At 41.5% G+C, this 20,379-nt stretch overlaps 2 protein-coding genes across 2 annotated transcripts in view; one reads left to right on the top strand and one right to left on the bottom strand.

The window, feature by feature from the left end:
- Positions 1-18,570, bottom strand: part of EXD2 (exonuclease 3'-5' domain containing 2) — a 94,648-nt gene extending 76,078 nt beyond the window's left edge. The window contains exon 1 of the mRNA XM_079913632.1: positions 18,033-18,570. The gene's annotated coding sequence lies outside the window, so the exon portion shown is untranslated. The remainder of the gene's footprint in view (positions 1-18,032) is intronic.
- Positions 18,571-18,705: 135 nt separating this feature from the next.
- Positions 18,706-20,379, top strand: part of DCAF5 (DDB1 and CUL4 associated factor 5) — a 98,170-nt gene continuing 96,496 nt past the window's right edge. The window contains exon 1 of the mRNA XM_079909117.1: positions 18,706-18,997. Coding sequence (XP_079765243.1) covers positions 18,784-18,997 — 214 coding nt within the window. The 5' untranslated portion in view covers positions 18,706-18,783. The remainder of the gene's footprint in view (positions 18,998-20,379) is intronic.

Raw genomic sequence — 20,379 nt, forward strand, 5'->3', positions numbered from 1 at the left:
TGTGCTCCGCAACAAGAGAAGCCACTGCAGTGAGAAGCCCATGCACCGCAACGAAGAGTAGCTCTCGCTCACCACAACTAGAGAAAGCCCGTGCACAGCAACAAAGACCCAATGCAGCCAAAAATAAATAAATAAAATAAATTTTAAAAGGGAAATGGACAATTCCATAGTCTTAATTGAAGATTTTAACATATCTCTCTAGGCAACTGATAGTCCAACCAGGTAGAAAATCTTCAAAGACATATACGAACTGAACAACACTATCACCTATTTTGTCATAATTGATATTTATAGAATGCTACACCCAACAACTGCAAAATACACTCTTTTCACGTGCAAATGATATGTTTACCAGGAAAGACTGCATGTTAAGCCATAAAACATATTTTAAACATTGAAATTTTAAAGAGTATTTCTCTAACAATGGAATTAAATTACAAATAAATAACATTCTAAGAAAACTCAAAATATTTGGAAATCAATCTACACACTTCTAAATAATCCACAAGTCAAAAAATCAAGATAAATTAGAAGATAATGAAAATAAAACATTTGATATTTGTGGGATACAGATAAAGGAGTTTTTAGAGGGAAATTTATGGTTTTAAATATTTTACATTCAAAAATAAGAGAGACTTCCCTGGTGGTCCAGTGGGTAACACTCCATGCTCCCAATGCAGGGGGCCTGGTTCGATCCCTGGTCAGGGAACTAGATGCTGCATGCATGCCGCAACTAAGAAGCCCATGTGTCACAACTAAGACCTGGTGCAGCCAAAATAAATAAATATTTAAAAAAAAGAAAAAAACACACAAAAGGAAGAAAGAGCAAAAATCAACTATCTAAGTTTCCACCAGGAGGAATTAGAAAAACAAGAGCAAATTAAGCCCAAGGAAAATAGAAGGAAATAATCAAGATAAGAGTAGAAATCAACAAAATAGAAAATGGGCATATAATCCATGAAAACAAAGGCTATTTTAAAAAATTGATCAATAGGAATCACAAGCCTCTAGCCAGATTGATCAAGAAAAAAAGAGAAAAAAGAAAAGAAAAAGGGGAGAGGACAAAAATTATCTCAGAAGTTTAAAGTTGGCTTAACATTTGAAAATCAACCCATGTAATTTACCCGAATCATGCCTGATTTACAGATATTCTGCGCCAAAGAGAAGACACAGCTGTAGCATTACAGCCCCCAATAGGAGTTTCCTTAAAAGACAGTGGTGAAGTAAATCCTCCCAGTGGGCAGATCTTCAAGAAATACACTTGGTTGTCCACTTTATCTGAACTGAAGAATGGCCAGAACACACCTACCCTGACTAATGGGCAGTTGCTTACAGCTTCACAATACGCTTAGGGAACTGGAAAGAACAGCAGCATTGGAAGGTAAGTAGAAAGAAGGTATGGGGAAGAGGTATGTGAATGGACCTCTCAGATAAGCAGAATGTAATATGTGTCTCATAAAAATGCTCACAAAAGGGCATCCACTGCAGAGGAGGCTGTCAGTCAAGTGGACAAATGACACTTAGTATGAATATCACTTCATTTCTTTCTCCAGACACAATAGTGTTTGCTCAATGAGCTCAAGTACAATGTGGCCAAGTCGTGTGGACTCAGCAACATCAACTTCCCCTCAATAAGTCTGACCTAAGTAAGCTCCTCAGCAAGTCTAACACACCTATGATAAATACTGACTGGACCCTCAATACGACACTCCTAGGGGAAGCAGTCAGCCGACTGGTAGCAAGTTGATTACACTGGACCCCTTATATAACAGCAATTGTCCTTCCCAGAATAGACATATATTATGGGTATGGATTTGTCTTCCCTGCTCATACGGTGCTTCTGTCAGCATCACTATCCAAGACTTGAACAGAATGCCTTATTTACTGTAATGGTGTTTCATACAGGGTTGCTTCTAATGGGAAGCATATTTCACTGTAAAAGAAGTGTGACAATGGGCTCATGTCTATGAAATTCATTGATCTTTCCATATACCTTATTAACCAAAAGCATGTGGCCTGATGGAGTGCTGGAATAGCCTACTAATGGCTTGATTTCAGCACCCTTGCCAGTGGGGAGATAGCATCTTGAAAGACTGGGATCATCTTATAAAATTCAATATATTCTTTAATATATAGTGCTATTTCTTCTACAGCCAGAATGCATGTATCCACAAATCAAGGGTTGGAAGTAGAAATGGCTTTTCTCATTCTTATACCTAATAATCCCCTTCCAGAATTTTTACTTCCCATGTCTGCAACTTTGAATTCTGTTGGTTTGGAGGCCTTAGTACCCAACAGAGTAATGCTTCTACCATGAAACACAATAACAGTTCTTTTGAATGGGAAGTTAGATGCCCCCCTAGCCATTTTGGGCTCCTCATGTCACAGAACCAACAGCCAAGAAAGGATTACTCAAGGGAATTCCCTGGCGGTCCAGCAGTTAGGACTCAGCGCTTTCACTGCTGGGTCCCAGGTTCAATCCTCAGTCGGGCAACTAAGATTCCGAAAGGGGCACAGCCAAAAAAATAAAAGGATTGCTCAGCTGGGTGAGGTGATTGATCCTAATTACAAGGGGGAATTGGGTCTCTGTTACACAGGTACCCAAGAGTTTCTCTGGAACCCAAGAGATTCTCTGGGAAGCCTTTCAGCACTTCTACATCTAATAGAAAAGATTAATGGAAAATTAGAGCAACCAGAAAAAAGCAGGACCCTGAAGGGCATTTAGATTCTTCAGGAATGAAAGTCTGGTTCATCCCAGCAGCTAAAGAACTCAGGCCAGAAAAAGAGGTTCTAGGTGAGGGAAAGGAAATAATGAATGGATAGTGGAAGACAACATTTATAAATGTCAGTTATGGCCTTGTGACCACTTACAGAAATGAGCACAGTAATAGCTATGCATATTTTCTTCCAGCTTTTTATGTGTGTACATAAAAAGAATCTCTCTCCTGATTTTCCCTTATTATCTTACATAAGGACTGCTGATGGTTGTTAACTTTACAATTTAGTCTTTTTTTTTTTTTTTTTTTGGCCATGCCGCATTGCCCTCAGCAGTGAAAGCACAGAGTCCTAACCACTGGACTGCCAGGGAATTCCCTACAATTTAGTCTTTTGGTTTCAATCTATGCAGATAGGACCTTGGACTGAATATGAGAAGTAAATAACATTGCCTATATATAGACACTGTAACTATAACTCCATGGCAAGCATTCTTCCTGCCTCAGGACATTTGCATTTGCTATTTTCTCTGCTTAGAAGGCTCTTTCCCCAGATATCCCTGAGGGCTTCTCCTTGACCTTTTAATCTTTATTCAAATATCACTTTTCTCAGTGATGCTTTCTCTTTCCACCCTATTTAAACCTCAAAGTAGTTATCATCATTTAACATATTATATATATTTATGTGTTTACCTTATTGACTTTCTGTGCTACACTCCCTTTAGGAAGTAAGCTCTTGAAGGGCAGGGACTATTATCCAGCTTGTTCACTGCTATACCCTCAGTACATAGAGCAATGTAGACATGCAAGAGATATTTGTTGACTATGCAACATTATGTTATGCAGGAATTTTAAACAATGAGGTAGAGTTATAAATACTAAACAAAACTGTTATTCATGGTTTCCTCTCAGACATTTGGGGAGAGCATAAATATGGATTTTAACTTATTACCTAAGTTAAAATTTTTTTTTCAATGTTGGGAGACACGAACATATTTGTCAACTTAGGGGGAAAAGCCAATAGAATTGGATGGTTTGGTTAATATATAGGAGAAAGGATAATTAATTGAGCAAAGTATGTGAGGAGGTAACGTGAGATGGTTCTACTGCACAGTGAAAGCACTGTGCTTGGATAAGAGGAGTGATAAGAGGCCTCCATGAGGAGGCCTGAAATTGAGGGAGTTCTCAACTGATAGCCTCCGTGATCCTTGTGAAACAGATGGGTAGGCCAAGGCTGAGGGCAAGGGCTTGGAGAGTAGGCTCAATTTGTGAGTGTTCAGGAGAGGTGGCATGGTTATGTTAACATTATTTTATTTAATCCTCACATCAGTCCCATGAGGTATTATTATCTCCACTTTACAATATTATTCCATTTTACAAATACAGAAACAGAAGCACAGAAATTATGTAATTTGCAGAAGACTGCACAGCTGATGAACGATGGAGCCATTTTAGGAAGCTCTAACCCAGGTCTCTCTGACTTCAATCTGTCTTGGCCTCACATACCTCAGCAAAGAAGTGGAAATGGTCTCAAGCTACACCATCCTCTAACGTAATGGTCCCCACAGTGGAGGAGGATAGGCACATCCTGGGTGTGCGTGATGGTATACTGGGATATTAACAAAAAATGTTAGATTTCTATTTATACTTTTTAAGTCTAAAACAATAATAAAGAAATTCAGCTTTGCTACTATTTAACATACAGCTGGACACTGGCATCCTTATTTGGTCTGGATGCCAGCTGGCTATGAGTCATTTTGGTATCTTCAGGGAGACATAGGAGCTCCGCAGTGCAAATGGATTGATAGTCCTCACCCATATTATACTTTTTGTGCTTAAGCGATGACATCAGTATGTTCATTTTTATAGAACCAAGACTTTTATGTAGCAGAGTGTTCATAATACAGTGGTCTATGGTGAAAAGGGGATTGCTGACAAAGATATTTGGCTTCGCTCAGATATTCGCTAAATGTTTCTTGTCAGAGTATTAAAATAGTTGTCAGAATCTACAAATAACTTACACTTTTCTTTTTTTCTGCTGGGGAAGACAGTGGTGAGGGATAACGTATACTTTTCTTTTACAAAAAAATGAGCATTTGAATTTGCTAACTTTTTCAAATGTGGATGATGTTAATGATGATAAGGTGGCTGTCAGTAGTATGCAACTCTATAGATACTGAAAAACAATGTTTTAAACTCTTTTCCTTCAAGATAAAGTTGATAGTGTAATGAGTGACAAATAACTGCTTTTTGAAAGCTACTGTAAATGAATATTTTGAAAAATGATATTTAGAAGTCTTTCTATTTTGGTAGGGGTGTTTTTTTGCCAAAAAACATAGAAGTATGTCACTTATAAAATGTTCATATTTGCATGCCTAAAACCTTGGAAATAGTTTTCTACTGTGTTTAAGAATCTTACGAATAAAAGAGATCCAGTGAATTTTAAATATATTTGCTAAAAATATAACATCTTCTGATTAATTTGCAAGTGTAACTGATTGATATAGAAGATAAAAATTAACTAGATGAATTTCAGTAAAATTCATCGGGACTGAAAAATTAATTTCATGTTTGAGTAAGCCCAGCCCGCTATTTTCCGTTTGCATCCTTTGTATTTTTGTGAGTTTCATTTCCATTAAAACGAAGTAATAAAGTAAACAGATCATAGAGGCAAACTTCAGAAATCATAAGATCATAGTGTGTTAAACCACCATTTCAAAAAGAAAGCAGTCAGATTGCTCTTGCTTAAAAAAAAAAGTTCATGGGAGCAAAAAGCGCTTTTCGTATAGAAAATAAACAAAATTTATATTTTAAAATAGTGTGTTTATTTCAGCTTCATCTCATCCTTTAGTTTTTAAATTTTTTTTTGCGGTACGCAGGCCTCTCACTGTTGTGGCCTCTCCCGTTGCGGAGCACAGGCTCCGGACGCGCAGGCTCAGCGGCCATGGCTCAGGGGCCCAGCCGCTCCACGGCATGTGGGATCTTCCCGGACCGGGGCATGAACCCGTGTCCCCTGCATCGGCAGGCGGACTCTCAACCACTGCACCACCAGGGGGAAGCCCTAGTTTTTAAATTTTTAAACCTTTTTTGTGATTTAAAAATGTACAAATATATTAGGACAGTATTACATTATATACATACAACATGGGTGTATGTTAAATGTTGAAAGGAGAGTTTGCGATAAAAAATTTATAGATCATTGTTCAAATACATCATGGTTTCTCAACTTGAGCACTATTGACATTTTGGGCTGGAAAATGCTTTCTGTGGGGGCTGTCCTGTGCATTTTAAGATATTTGGCAGCATCCTTGGCTTCAACCCACCAGATCCCAATAGCACCCTTCCCCCCACAGTTATGACAATCAAAAAACTTCTCCAGACATGACAAATGTGCCCTTAGGGTAGAGTTACTAGATTTAGCAAAACAAAAAAGCAAAATAAAAACAAAAACAACAGGACATATATTTTTCATCCCCTATTCTTTATTTATCTGAAATTCAAAAATTAACTGGCTTCGGGCTTCCCTGATAGCTCAGTGGTTAAAAAACTGTCTGCCAATGCAGGGGACATAGGTTGGAGGCCTGGTCCGGGAAGATCCCACATGCCGCGGAGGAACGAAGCCCGTGCGCCACAACTACTGAGCCTGTGCTCTAGAGCCTGCGAGCCACAACTACTGAAGCCCGGGTGCCTAGAGCTCGTGCTCCGCAACAAGAGAATCCACCACAGTGAGAAGCCCGTCCACCGCACCTAGAGAAAGCCCGCGCAGCAAGGAAGATCCAACGCAGCCAAAAAAAAAAAAAAAATTAACTGGCTTCTGGTGTTTTATCAACACCCTCCCCCGCTGAGAACCAAAGTGCTAATGTATTATTATGCCTATATTACTCTCTACAACCTTGCCTTTCTCTCAGCCTCACCCTACCTTCCAAACTCTTCCACTGTGCCCTCTAGAACTTATTATCCACAGCCTGCAAAAGCCCCTGCATTGTCAAGCTTTCTCTTCAATTTCTTACCTTTATTAAAATCTGACTCTCCCTTGAGGACACTATTTTCCTGTTGCCCCACCCAAATGGTGCTGTTTATACTCTCAGGTTCCACATACCTCTGGGATGAGAGCTGTACTGAAATTTGGGAGAAGCAAAAAATATAACTGGTGTTTCCAATGGAAAACTATGCATTCTTTAGAGCAGACCTTTCCACGTTATCTGATTCTAGCTTTTTATTGCTTTGGAGGTATTTTACAACTTCTGTAAACTGTATTTAACTGGTAACAAGGCAAAATAAATTCTGTCCAGTGGAAGCTCAATTGACTTTCCTTAAAAAATAGAAACTATCCCATTCTCCACCTTCTTAGTACTAAACATATAATCCTACTTTCACCAGTACCCATCCTGTTTTCCTTCCCTCCTGTTTTAATGGAGGGGTTGTCTTTCCTCCTAATTAGGGCCAAATTCTTTTCCTGTGTTTTGGATTCCCTCAACCCTGCCTCCTCAGAACTCTTCCCTGTGGACTACACAGTCTGGTTTCATCTATATATCTTTTTCAATTTTTTTTTTCCTCTGAATAGGACCCTCAATGGTTTTAAACATTCTTTTTTTTTTTTTTTTTTTTTTCTGTTAAAGAAAACAAAACAAAACCCTTCCTGGATCTTAGCTTCCCTTCTAGCTACTCCTCTAACTGCCTTCATTTCCTTTCCTTCCACTCACTGTTCAGCCAGTTCTCCTCTGGGGTCCTGCGTTATCACACCCATGAAGGACCTCTGATTGAGATCACTTATGTCTCACTGATAAAATCTTAGTGTCAACAAATCCAACATTTTTCAGTCATCTTATTGACTTTCCAACAACAACTGACACAATCTGACCACTCTCCCTTCTTGAAATGCTCTCTTTTCCAGCTTCCATGACAGTACTCTCCCAGTTTTTTTCTTATCCTTCTGACCACTCCTTCTGACTCCTTGTAAGTATATCCTCCTCTATCCATGCATTAACCCCAAGCATCTCTCAAAGCTCGGTTCTAGGCCTTCTTTTCTTTTCTTTCCAGTTAATACTTCTGAATATTCTTGTCCATGCCTAGGACTTTACCACCACCTCTTTATCAATGACCTCTGCCTTGACCATGCATCTGAACTCAGGTTACTTATCCATTCTTCTTGGAAGTCTCAGAGGCATCTCAAATTCAATGTATATATAACTGAACTCATGATTTTCTCCCTCAAAACTTAGCCTTTTCCAGGAGTTTTATTTCAATGAACAGTTATACAAAAACCTAGGCCCTGATGTCCCTCAACCCCTAATCTCTCCAATCCATCACCAAATTCCATCTTTTTATATTAGATCCATTTACTTCTAACTCTACTTTCACTAGATTTGTCCAAGCTACCATCTTCTCTCCCTGTGTACTCCTGTAAAATCTTCCTAATCATCTACTCTAATCCACTCTCAGCCCCCTCCATCCTTTCTTCTCATAGTAGCCAAAATAATCCTATAAAATGCATATCTGATCACATAAGCCCCTGTTAAAAACCCTTCGGTGACTCTTAAAGACCAAAATCTTCAACATGGCCAGGCCCCTGCATAATCTAGGCTGCATCCTCATCTGATATCATGTTCCATTCCAGCCGTGCTTCAGCCACAATGAGTGCCTTCTAGGTCTCCCTCCACCCCCTCTACCCCCAGAGACTTTGCATGGGCTGTTGCCTTTGCTTAGAACACGGCCACCCAACTGCCCACTTGGCCACATTCACACCTGCCTTTCCTTCAGATCATAGCTCCCCTCAATGCCTCTAATAGGATTCTCCCATTTTAATCTCTCACCATCATCATCATAATAGCTAATATTCAGACATGTTTACTACACATCAGTCACTGATCTAAGGGCTCTACCAATAAGAATTTGTTATATATGGAAACTGAGTTACCACACACTTTTATGTACCATAACTGTAATTTTCCTCATGTGTAACATAGAATAATAATACTTTCTTCATAGGGTGGTTGAGAATATAAAATGAGTTAATATGTGAAAAGGACTTGGAACAGTGCCAGCCACATAATAAATGCTCAATAAATGTAAATGTTAGCAATTGTTAGTATTGTAATCTTACATTGACTGCATGATTATTTGATTAAAGTCTGTCTCTGTCTCATAAGTACTATGAACATTGGTCAGGGTCTTCTTTTTTTACCCACTATTATATTCCTTGTGTCTTCCTAGGGCATTGGTACATTGTAAATGCTCAAAAACATTTCTGGAATTAATGAATAATAATTTGTGTCCAACCACGCAGGATTGTTACAAAGCTTAAAAAAAGTATGTGAAGTACTTTTTAAAACTACATAGGCATATAGAAATATTAAACATTTAAATGGTAAACTGTGATGGTAACTGTAACCATAACAGGAATCTTAGGAAAGGAAAACTAATGTGGCCTAAAATTGTTAGAAAAGAGGCTTGTGGAAGAAGAGGACTTCAAAGTATATATAGGATTTGCATGTATGAAGTGGACCTCAAAATATGTATAGGATTTGGTAGAGTAGTGTGAGCATATACGTATGCAGGGAAGAATGGGCTACCAGCCTACTTGGTGGATGTGTGATGAGGAGTAACAGGAAATATAATTATAGATACAGTGGAGACAAATCATGGAGGGACTTGATAGGCAGATAAAGGAGTCTGGACCTGATATGACAGAGAAGAGAGTATTGACCAGGCACATTTCAGGAAGATTCATTCACCTATCAACTAGTGACCAGGACCTCTTCTTGATACTGTAGATTCAATGGTAATCAAAACAAACCATGAGGGACTTCCCTGGTGGCACAGTGGTTAAGAATCCACCTGCCAATGCAGGGGACATAGGTTCGAGCCCTGGTCCAGGAAGATCCCACATGCCGCGGAGCAACTAAGCCTGTGCGCCACAACTGCTGAGCCTGTGCTCTAGAGCCTGTGCCCTGCAACAAGAGAAGTCACCGCAATGAGAAAAGCCTCTGCACTGCAACAAAGAGAAGCCCCTGCTCGCGGCAACTAGAGAAAGCCCGTGCATAGCAACGAAGATCCAACACAGCCCAAAGTAAAATATAAATAAATTAATGTAAAAAAAACAACAACCATGAAATAGAGACACACATGTAGAGAACAAATGTACGGACACCAAGGGGGGAAAGAGCGGGGGATGAATTGGGAGATTGGGACTGACATATATACACTAATATGTATAAAATAGATAACTAATGAGAACCTGCTGTATAGCACAGGGAACTCTACTTCACTTCGCTCTACAGTAGAAACTAATCCAACATTGTAAAACAACCATATGCCAATTAAAAAAAAAATGGTGAAGGGATTTGACCAGGTGATTTCTGAGATCCCATGGGCTTTATCATTTTGTGATTTGAATAATGATTATCTTTCAGCAAGCTCATACTTCCAGCTCCAACTTCAGTGGGATCTATACTATAGTCAAGAATACTGGTGATACTATTTACATCTTGAGTTCATGTGGTTTGTTCAGAAGGGAGGGGAAACAAGTTTATAAATACATGCTGTGATCAGTTCATTTTCCAGGAGCCTGTCCTTGATTACCACTGAACCCACAACGACAATTTATATTTGACATCTTTATCAAAGAATCTTCTTGCTTCTCCTTCGGTATATTTTACTTTGGGGAAGGGGCATTGCCCAATTTTATTTTCTAAATGGTGTTTAGCAGACTGAAGATGCTCAATAAACATTATATATCCATGGAACCATCTCTGGAAAAGAAATCTTGGCTGTGTGACTACATACCCAGTGCAATAAACAATAACTGTTTTAACCCATTCACCAGGGGGGTAATTCATGTGGAAACCTAAAATTAAAAATAAGTGAAAACAGCTGGCTCATGATGATTTTGTCAAGAAAACTTCAAATATACAAAACCCAGATGGCTGGCATAGAACAGCACAGAAGATACCACTGAGTAAATATCAAATGAATAATCCTGGCCATTGAGAATTTCTGTTCACTTTCACTCCATAAAGGTTATGTCAAAGTGGATTTCTTTATTCATCATGAAGAATTATGCATGGAAACTGACAAAAGATTAATCTCCAATATTTACAAGCAGCTCATGCAGCTCAATATCAAAAAAAACAAAGAACCCAATCCAAAAATGGGCAGAAGACCTAAACAGACATTTCTCCAAAGAAGATATACAGATTGCCAACAAACACATGAAAGAATGCTCAACATCACTAATCATTAGAGAAATGCAAATCAAAACTACAATGAGGTATCACCTCACACCAGTCAGAATGGCCATCGTCAAAAAATCTACAAACAGTAAATGCTGGAGAGGGTGTGGAGAAAAGGGAACCCTCTTGCACTGTTGGTGGGAATGTAAATTGATACAGCCACTATGGAGAACAGTATGGAGGTTCCTTAAAAAACTAAAAATAGAACTTCAATATGACCCAGCAATCCCACTACTGGGCATATACCCTGAGAAAACCAGAGTTCAAAAACAGTCATGTACCACAATGTTCATTGCAGCTCTCTTTACAATAGCCAGGACATGGAAGCAACCTAAGTGTCCATCAACAGACTAATGGATAAAGAAGATGTGGCATATATACACAATGGAATATTACTCAGCCATAAAAAGAAATGAAATTGAGTTATTTGTAGTGAGGTGGATGGACCTAGAATCTGTCATACAGAGTGAAGTAAGTCAGAAAGAGAAAAACAAATACCGTATGTTAATACATATATACGGAATCTAAAAAAAAAAAAAAAGGTTATGCAGAACCTAGGGACAGGACAGGAATAAAAACGCAGACATAGAGAATGGACTTGAGGACACGGGGAGGGGGAAGGGTAAGCTGGGATGACGTGAGAGAGTGGCATGGACTTATATGCACTACTAAATGTAAAATAGATAGCTAGTGGGAAGCAGCTGCATAGCACAGGGAGATCAGCTCAGTGCTTTGTGACCACCTAGAGGGGTGGGATAGGGAGGGTGGGAGGGAGGGAGATGCAAGAGGGAGGAGATATGGGGATATATGTATATGTATAGCTGATTCACTTTGTTATAAAGCAGAAACTAACACACCATTGTAAAGCAATTATACTCCAATAAAGATGTTAAAAAATTTTTTCAAAAGACGAATTATGCATGGAAAACTTGAACGAAATGTCTGGAAAGTAAGTTGGATTGTGATTTGAAAATTCTAGTAACAAATGATACTCTGACTTTAATTACTGAATTCAATTACTTCACAGACTGGAAACTCACTTCAAGACCTGTGAAAAATGCCCCTTTTAAAAAATGTATTAGAGGGAATTCCCTGGCGGTCCAGTGCTTACAGGGGGCACAGGTTCTATCCCCAGTCGGGGAACTAAAATCCCGCAAGCCACACGGTGTGGACAAAAAAAAAAAAAAAAGATATTAGAAATTAATAACAGAAGGAATTTTAGAAAGTTCACAATATGTGGAAATTAAACAATATATTCTTAACTAATGGGAGAAATCACAAGGGAAATCAGAAAATACCCTGAGATGAATGAAAACACACAACATACAAAAACTTATAGGATGCAGCTAACACAGTGCTTAGGAAGAAATTAATAGCTGTGAATATCTATATTACAAAGAAAGATCTCAAATCAGTAACATAACCTTCCAATTTAAGAAATTAGAAAAAGACTAAACCCAAAGCAAGCAGAGGGAAGGAAATAAAGACTAGAGCAGAAATAAATAAAATAGAGAAGCAAAAAACAATAAAGAGAATAAACAAAAACCAAAAGTTTGTTCTTTGAAAATATCAACAAAATTGACAAGACAGCTGGACTGACCAAGAAAATAGAGAAGACTCAAATTACTAAAATCAGGAATGAAAGAGGTGCTATTACAACTTTACAGAAATAAAAAGAATTATAAGGGAATACTATCAACATGCCAACAAATTAGATAAGCAATATGAATTCCTAGAAACACCCAAACTACCAAAACTGAATCAAGAAGAAATAGAAAATCTGAATAGAACTATAACAAGAGATTGAACCAGTAATCAAAACCTTCCCACAAAGAAAAGCCCAGGCCAGGCAACTTCCCTAGTGAATCCTACCAAATGTTTAAAGAAGAATTAGCACTAATCCTTCACAAACTTTTCCAAAAAATAGCCGATGGACTTCCATCTCATTTTATAAGGCCAGTATTACCCTGATACCAAAACCAAAGGCATCACAAGAAAACTGAAAACAAACATTTCTATGAATATAGTCACAAAAATCCTCAACAAAACACTAGCAAAGTGAATCCAGCAACATATAAAAACGATTAAACACCATGACCAAGTAGAATTTATCTCAGGAATGTAAGATTGGTTTAACATATGAAAATCATATTAATAAAGGACAAAAACCATATGATCATCTCAGCATACAAAGAAAAAGCATTTGACAAAATCCAACATCCTTTCATGATAAAAACATTCTACGACTAGGAATAAAAAGGAAGTTCTGCAACCTGATAACAGAATCACATAAAATCCACAGCCTACACAATATTTAATGGTGACTAATATTAGGAACAAGACAAGATGTCTGCTCTTACTACTTCTATTGAACACTGTATTAGAGGTTCTAGCCAAGGCAATTAGATAAAAAAAAAGAGAAATAAACGGAACGTGGATTGAAAAGGAAGATGTAAAAGTATTTCTATTAGCCCATGACATGATTTTGTACATAAAAGTTTTAAGAAACCTACCTACCAATTAGAACTAATAAATGAGTTAAGTAAATTTGCAGGATACAAGGTCAATATACAAAAATCTATTGTGTATCTATACACTAGCAATTTTTAAAAATTAATTTATTTATCTTTGGTTGCATTGGGTCTTTGTTGCTGCGCATAGGCTTTCTCTAGTTGCGGCGAGCGTGGGCTACTCTTTGTTGTGGTGCACGGGCTTCTCATTGAGGTGACTTCTCTTGTTGCAGAGCATGGGGTCTAGGCACGTGGGCTTCAGTAGTTGTGGTACGCGGGCTCTGCATTGTGGCGCCTGGGCTTAGTTGTTCCGCGGCATGTGGTATCTTCCCAGACCAGGGCTCTAACCCATGTTCCTTGCATTGACAGGCGGATTCTTAACCACTGCGCCACCAGGGAAGCCCATACACTAGCAACTCAATGAAGGAAAGAACAGTCTTTTTAAAAAATGGTGTTGGGATGATTAGATGTCCACATGGAAAGGAATAAAGTTGGACCATTACCTCATACTATATACAAAAATTAACTCAAAATGGATCATAGACCTAAATGTAAGAGTTAAGACTATAAAGCTCTTAGAAGTACTACAGGAGTAAATCTCTGTAACTTTGCATTAGGTGGGTTTCTCAGATATGGCACCAAAAGTACAAGTAACAAAAGAAAAAATATGTAATTAGACCTTAACAAAATTTTTAAACTTTTGTGATTCAAAGGATACAATCAAGAAAATGAAAAGACAACTCACAATATGAGAAAACATATATAAAGATTATAATCTGATAAGGGACTTGTGTCTAAAGTATGTAAAGAACTCTTACAACTCAGCAATAAAAGGACAAATAATTTTTAAATGGGCAAAGGAGCTGAATAGACATTTCTCCAAAGAAGATATACAACTGGCCAATAAGCACATGAAAATATGCTCAACATCAAAGGCCATCACAGAATTGCAAATCAAAACCATAATGGGAAACCATTTCACCCACTTGTATGGCTATAATTAAAAAAAAAAAAGATAGGCAATAACAGGCATTGGCAAGGATATGAAAAAACTGGAACCATGTTACGTTGCTGGTGGAAACGTAAAATGGTCAGTTGCTTTGGAAAACAGTGTGGAAGTTCCTCACAAAGTTAAACATAGAGTTACCATATAACCCAGCAATTCCACTACTAGGTATATATACCCAAGATAAATGAAAACATGTCCACACAAAAATTTGTACACAAATGTTAATAGCAGCATTATTCATAATGGCGAAAAAGTGGAACCAGCCCAGATGCCTATCAACTGAAGAATGGAGAAACAAAACGTGGTATTGTCCATACAACTGAATATAATTTGGTCTAAGAAACAAATAGAGTACTGACACATGCTACAACAAATATAAACCTTGAAAACACTGTTAAATGAATGAGGCCAGACACAAAGACCACATATTATATGATTCCACCCATATGTAACGTCCAGAATAGGCAAACCCAGAGAGAGTAAATAGATTAGTGGTTGCCAGGAGCTAAGAGGAGGGAGGAATGGGGAGTGACTGCTAATGTGAATGGGGTTTCTCTTTGGGGTAATGAAAATGTTCTGAAATTAGATAGTGGTAATGGTTGCACCACTTTGTGAATATACTAAAAAGCCATTGAATTGTGAACTTTAAAAACGTGAATTTTATGGTATATCAATTATATCTAATAAAATTATTATTATCATTTTTAAAAATTTATTTATTTTAGGCTGCACTGGATCTTCGTTGCTGCATGCAGGCTTTCTCTAGTTGCGGCAAGTGGGGGCTACTCTTCGTTGCGGTGCATGGGCTTCTCATTGCAGTGGCTTCTCTTGTTGTGGAGCACGGGCTCTAGGCGTGCGGGCTTCAGTAGTTGCAGCATGCGGGCTCAGTACTTGTGGCTTGTGGGTTCTAGAGCGCAGGCTCAGTAGTTGTGGTGCACAGGCTTAGTTGCTCCACGGCATGTGGGATCTTCCCGGACCAGGGCTCAAACCCATGTCCCCTGCATTGGCAGGCAGATTCTTAACCACTGCGCCACCAGGAAAGCCCTTAAATTATCATTTAAAAAGAATGGATGTATGTCCTATAGATCTTGTTGGAGGAATTTGCATTTAAATGGATATTTCTTTTTTTTCCCCAAATTAAAATTGACTGTTGTCTGTTTGAAATGACCAATAACTTATCCTTTAAAATGACACTACAGTTAAATTATACATATATTTGACGCATTGATCGTTGTCTAAATTAATATCTCTTATCTATAAGTAGCAGTTTATTTTAAAGTTGAAAATATTTTGAAGTGAAAAATTTCTGAGATGCTAGTATCCATACATAGCCCTTAATATGCTAAAATTTAGTAAATGTGTGAGAAAGGGCTTAGCATTTTCTTAGGTTATTTTTTAAAACAAACAATTTCTAATGTTTGAACATTTCCTTAGCATCTAGTGCTTTTCAAGATTCTTTACTTTTTCTTTAGTGATATCAGGGCCAAGCAAAATAGAAGTCAAAGAGTAAATGAATTTCTGGCAATTCTATGTTTAATCAGTATTCAACTCATGGTGGAGCAATTAAGCAAGACTTCCCATGTTCAGTAATTTCCATATCTTGGTTTTTCCAGAATGAATTTTCAAAACAGTGTTTCCAGGCTTTCTGAATGTGAATGTTAATATACAGAAGTTTCTTGGCCTAGGTAAGAAAAATATGAATTTTTTACTTTTTCTCCCTCTTCTTCCACATAGTCTATGTACTGGATAGATTACTCAGGAGTCCAATTTCATTTGCTATTTTTAAGCTAAGTACACTGGATTTTTTTTACAATAAATGCCTGTATCAAAAAGGCCAAGCTTATATGGTCATTGAAGTTAATTGTTTGTGTTATATCATTATGTACATTATTAGTTTGCAATAAATGACACAAGGGACTATGTCAAATTCATAATAAAAGTAAACAGCTATGGTGGGGCTTGATCTTCTGAAGTTGGGTTATATTATAGCTAGGGTTGCCAGATTTAGCAAACAAAAATACATGATGCCCAATTAAATTTGAATTTCAGATAAACAATGAATAATAATTTCAGTATATCTCAAATACTACATGGGACATATTTATGCTAAAAAATTATTCATTGTTTATCTGAAATTCATACAGAACTGGGCATCCTGCATTTTATCTGGCAACTCTAATTACATGAATAAGAGAGATTTTCTGCACTCTCCTTACAAAAAGCTGCCCAGACTAGCAGTAGGATATAAACAGACTGAGAGGTCCCTACATTTCTGTCCTGGCTGGTCACTGAACAGTTAAGGAAGTATCCAGCAAAGTCCTAGAATTGGGCTGGCTTGTGATCGGATCCTGGTCTATTTTTAGGCTGAGATAAATGGGACAGTTATTCCAGGGATTGGGGAAAAGCGAGTCATATTTAAAATTGTGGAGAAGTATGTGCTTGAGAGGGGAGGGGAGGGTGTCATATATTGTCACAGTAAAGGCCACTTCAACCACATCATTACTGTGCACATCCACCCCACCCCAGGCAAAACAAAGTAGGTATAAATGATGTCCTATTAATTGGAAGGAGCCAGAGGGCTCCCTGTTTTTGAATGTGTGGATTGAGTACGTCAAGCAAACGAACAGTGAGATGGGAAACTGGCTTTGAAATCATCTCCACTGGAATGAAGCACAGTTACCTCAAACCCAATGCATCTGACACTGATGCATTACCTTCCCCTCCTCATTCTTCCCCTTTCCCTGACTTCATTCATGTATTCAACAAATATTTGAGTGGCTACTCAGTTCCAGCATGTGCTAGCTCTGGCCATATACCCATGAGCAGAATAGGCATGGTCCCTGCTCTCAGAGAACTTACAGGGGGAACATGCTGATATAATCACGAAAATACATGTTTAATTACACATTAAGACATTGCTATGAAGAAAAGATGTTGGTTGCTATGAAGAAAAGGTGTTGGTTATAATCAAGATGGTATATCACTACTGATCTTTACGGTGCTATTATAATGAAGAAACACTATGAAGCATCCTAAGAATTAAACTTTTTAAAAGAAAGTATTACACATTTTCCTGTTTAGGGAAATAATATTCCATTAATATTCCAAGGCACTTAACACCTGTCTCCTCACTGGGGTCACCGCGGAGGCTCCCAGACGACTGTAGTGCAGCTACTTCTGGCCTGGAACGCAGCTGCTAGTTAACAGCTGTACAGCCTCAGAGCTCCACACTCAAGGCCTTGAAGAGGGGCTCACCGCACCCAATTAAATAACATATATTTCTATTTTCGAATAATGCATCTTGTGTCTTGCGGATGTACCTGGAACTAATGAACAGAGGTACTTTCTGCTTACCTGAGCTTTCTCAACTCGGTTTTGGCAATTTTCTTTTTCAGTTAAAAATTCCTCCCCCACACACACTTTTTTCCCCATATACCACTTCATCATCTAACCGATGGAACCCAGTTTAGCCTTTTTCACTGAACGGCTGGAAGAAGGGAAAATCAGGAAACTGGATGGGGCGGGGGTAGTGTCAAAACTTTCTTTGGGGGGCCCCAAGCAACCTTACCCCGAGTGTCCAGTCCTAACTCCTGGTTCCTTTCCCTTGGACAGGGCTCGGGCGGCCCAAGGATGAGGCGAACTGAGGTAGAACAACCGGAGCCTCTGCCCGCAGTCCTCCCTCCACCTCTTTGCCACCTCGGGCTGCATTTTCCGGACCGGAAAAAAAAGAGCCGGGAGCACACTCGCCGCGGCGATGGACCGCCGGCCTCTGTGGGAGGAAGGCGAGTCCGCAGCCCCGCGGCCACTTTGATCGTTGCGCGCCTCCAACTTCACAGAGTGCACCGCTCAGGGGGTGCAGCCCGGCCTCCGCCCAGAGCGACCCCGGTCCTCGCGCGGGGAGGAGCTGCGGCGGGAAAGCCGAGCCGCCGCCCGCGGTCTAGAGGCCACCCGCCCGAGTTTTTCCGGCCCTCAGCCCGCGGCGGGGGAGGAGCCGCCGCCACTCGCGTTCCCTGGCCCCCGTCGCCGCCGGCGGAAGGGCCGCGCGCTTCGCGGAAGCGCGGCCGCAGCTGAGGATCAGCTGCTGGAGGAGGCGGAGAAGGAGAAGGAGGAGCCTAGGGGAGGGGGAAGGGGAGGGAGGGGACCGTCAGGAAGCCGCGAACGCCACCGAGTGTCTGCACACCTCGCTCCGTCTGCTATGGCTGGTTAAAGAACCATCCGGATCGCAGCGCGGGGGGAGGGTCGGGTGGGGGGAGAGCGCCGGCCGCGCGTGAGGCCGAGGGAGGGGCGGCGGCGCGAGCGGCGGCGGCGGCGGTTCCAGCATGAAGAGGAGAGCTGGCCTGGGGGACAGCATGAGGTCAGTGGTGGGCTTCTTGTCCCAGCGGGGCTTGCATGGGGACCCCCTGCTCACTCAGGACTTTCAGAGGAGACGCCTGCGAGGCTGCAGAAACCTCTACAAGAAGGACCTCCTGGGCCACTTCGGCTGTGTCAATGCCATTGAATTCTCCAACAATGGAGGCCAGTGGCTGGTCTCAGGTAAATCAACCCCCTTCCCCTCCCTGCGCCTCCCGGCCCCCTTCCAACCTCCCCTTTCCGTTTTCCCTCGCCACCCTCCTCCTGCCCTCCGTCCCCACCCCCTCCCTCCTCAACCCCCCCTTCGGCGGTGGGAAGGTGGGTGTCAAATTAAAACCCTGGCGGGGGAGGGAGGGAGAGAGGGGTAGGAGAGGATGTCTTCTATAAAAAAGACCTAAAATGGTTGACAGGTCCTTAATTCGCTTTATCCCAAGTGTAAAGTGATCTCTCCTCATGACTGCGGTGGAAGTGTGGGTCGGGGAGGGGGGCGAGGTTACCGCTTGACAAAGTTTGATGGGAAACTCTTCCTCCGCGTACTTTAAAAGGTGCTGGGGGCATTTGAGCGATTTGGTGGGGGAGGAGGCCGAGGCACGCCGGAAGCCGGGGGCGGCGCGGGGGGAGCTCGAGCCCCTGTCTCCGTCGTCCCGGGAAGGGGCTTTGGGTCCGGGGGCCGGGCTGTGACAGGGCCGGCCGCCGGAGGGGTCGGGGCTGCGACTCCGAGTGAACGGAGGGGAGGTGACGAGCGGGTCCCCTTGGGCCGCCCCCTCGTCGCCCTCGGGCCCAGCGCCATCTCCTCGGGTCCTAGAGTGGCCTCTTCCGTATCTTGTTTTTCTTATGGCTTTGGGAGTGCCGAGGGCTCTGGAGGCCAAGGGGCACCGGCCTGAACTTGAATGCGCAACTTGCGAGGCAGGGGGTGGGGGGCTAGACGACCCCGGGAGACTTGTTGGCTGGAGCCCCGAGCCCGCACCCCCTTTCCCCGCGCCTGCCGTTGCAGGTGGTCTCCGCGCCTCCTCCTCCCGCCCAGCTGGGCTTGGTTGCCCCCCGGCTCCCCCTCCGGTGTTGGGTAAGTGGCGAAATCGAGGCCGGCGCTCTGGCCGGGCGGTGTAGGCCTCGCTCTCCCGGGGCTCCTAGCGACAGGCAGCTGAATCGATAGCCTATTGCTCCCGGGGAGGCCGGGGCCGGGCGGGTGGCGGCGATAGCTGCTCCGGGGGAGGTGCTCCTGCCGCCCGTGGGGGCGCTCGCCGCCGCCGCCCTCATCACGGGGGTCGCGGGCCCACGGCTGGCGAGAGGGGATGGGTTACGCTGGGGGCGGCTCCCCGAAACCCGGTTCAGGGGAGGAGGGCGAAGACGGCTGATCTGGCGTTCCCGCTCGCCTTTTGCCCTCCCAACCCCGTCCCTTTTCCTATATCGAGAGGGAGGAAGGGGGAGCCCAGCGCTGGACGTGGCGCTTCGCTTCACCCAGGCTGGTCCCCGAATGATTTTCTAATTTACGTCAGTGGGCAGCTCGCCAGAAACTTCTGGGATCATGGCAAAGCATCCGTCTTCTTCGCGAGTAACATTCGGAA

This window comes from Stenella coeruleoalba (genome assembly GCF_951394435.1).
Source record: "Stenella coeruleoalba genome assembly, chromosome: 2".
NCBI lineage: Eukaryota > Metazoa > Chordata > Mammalia > Artiodactyla > Delphinidae > Stenella > Stenella coeruleoalba.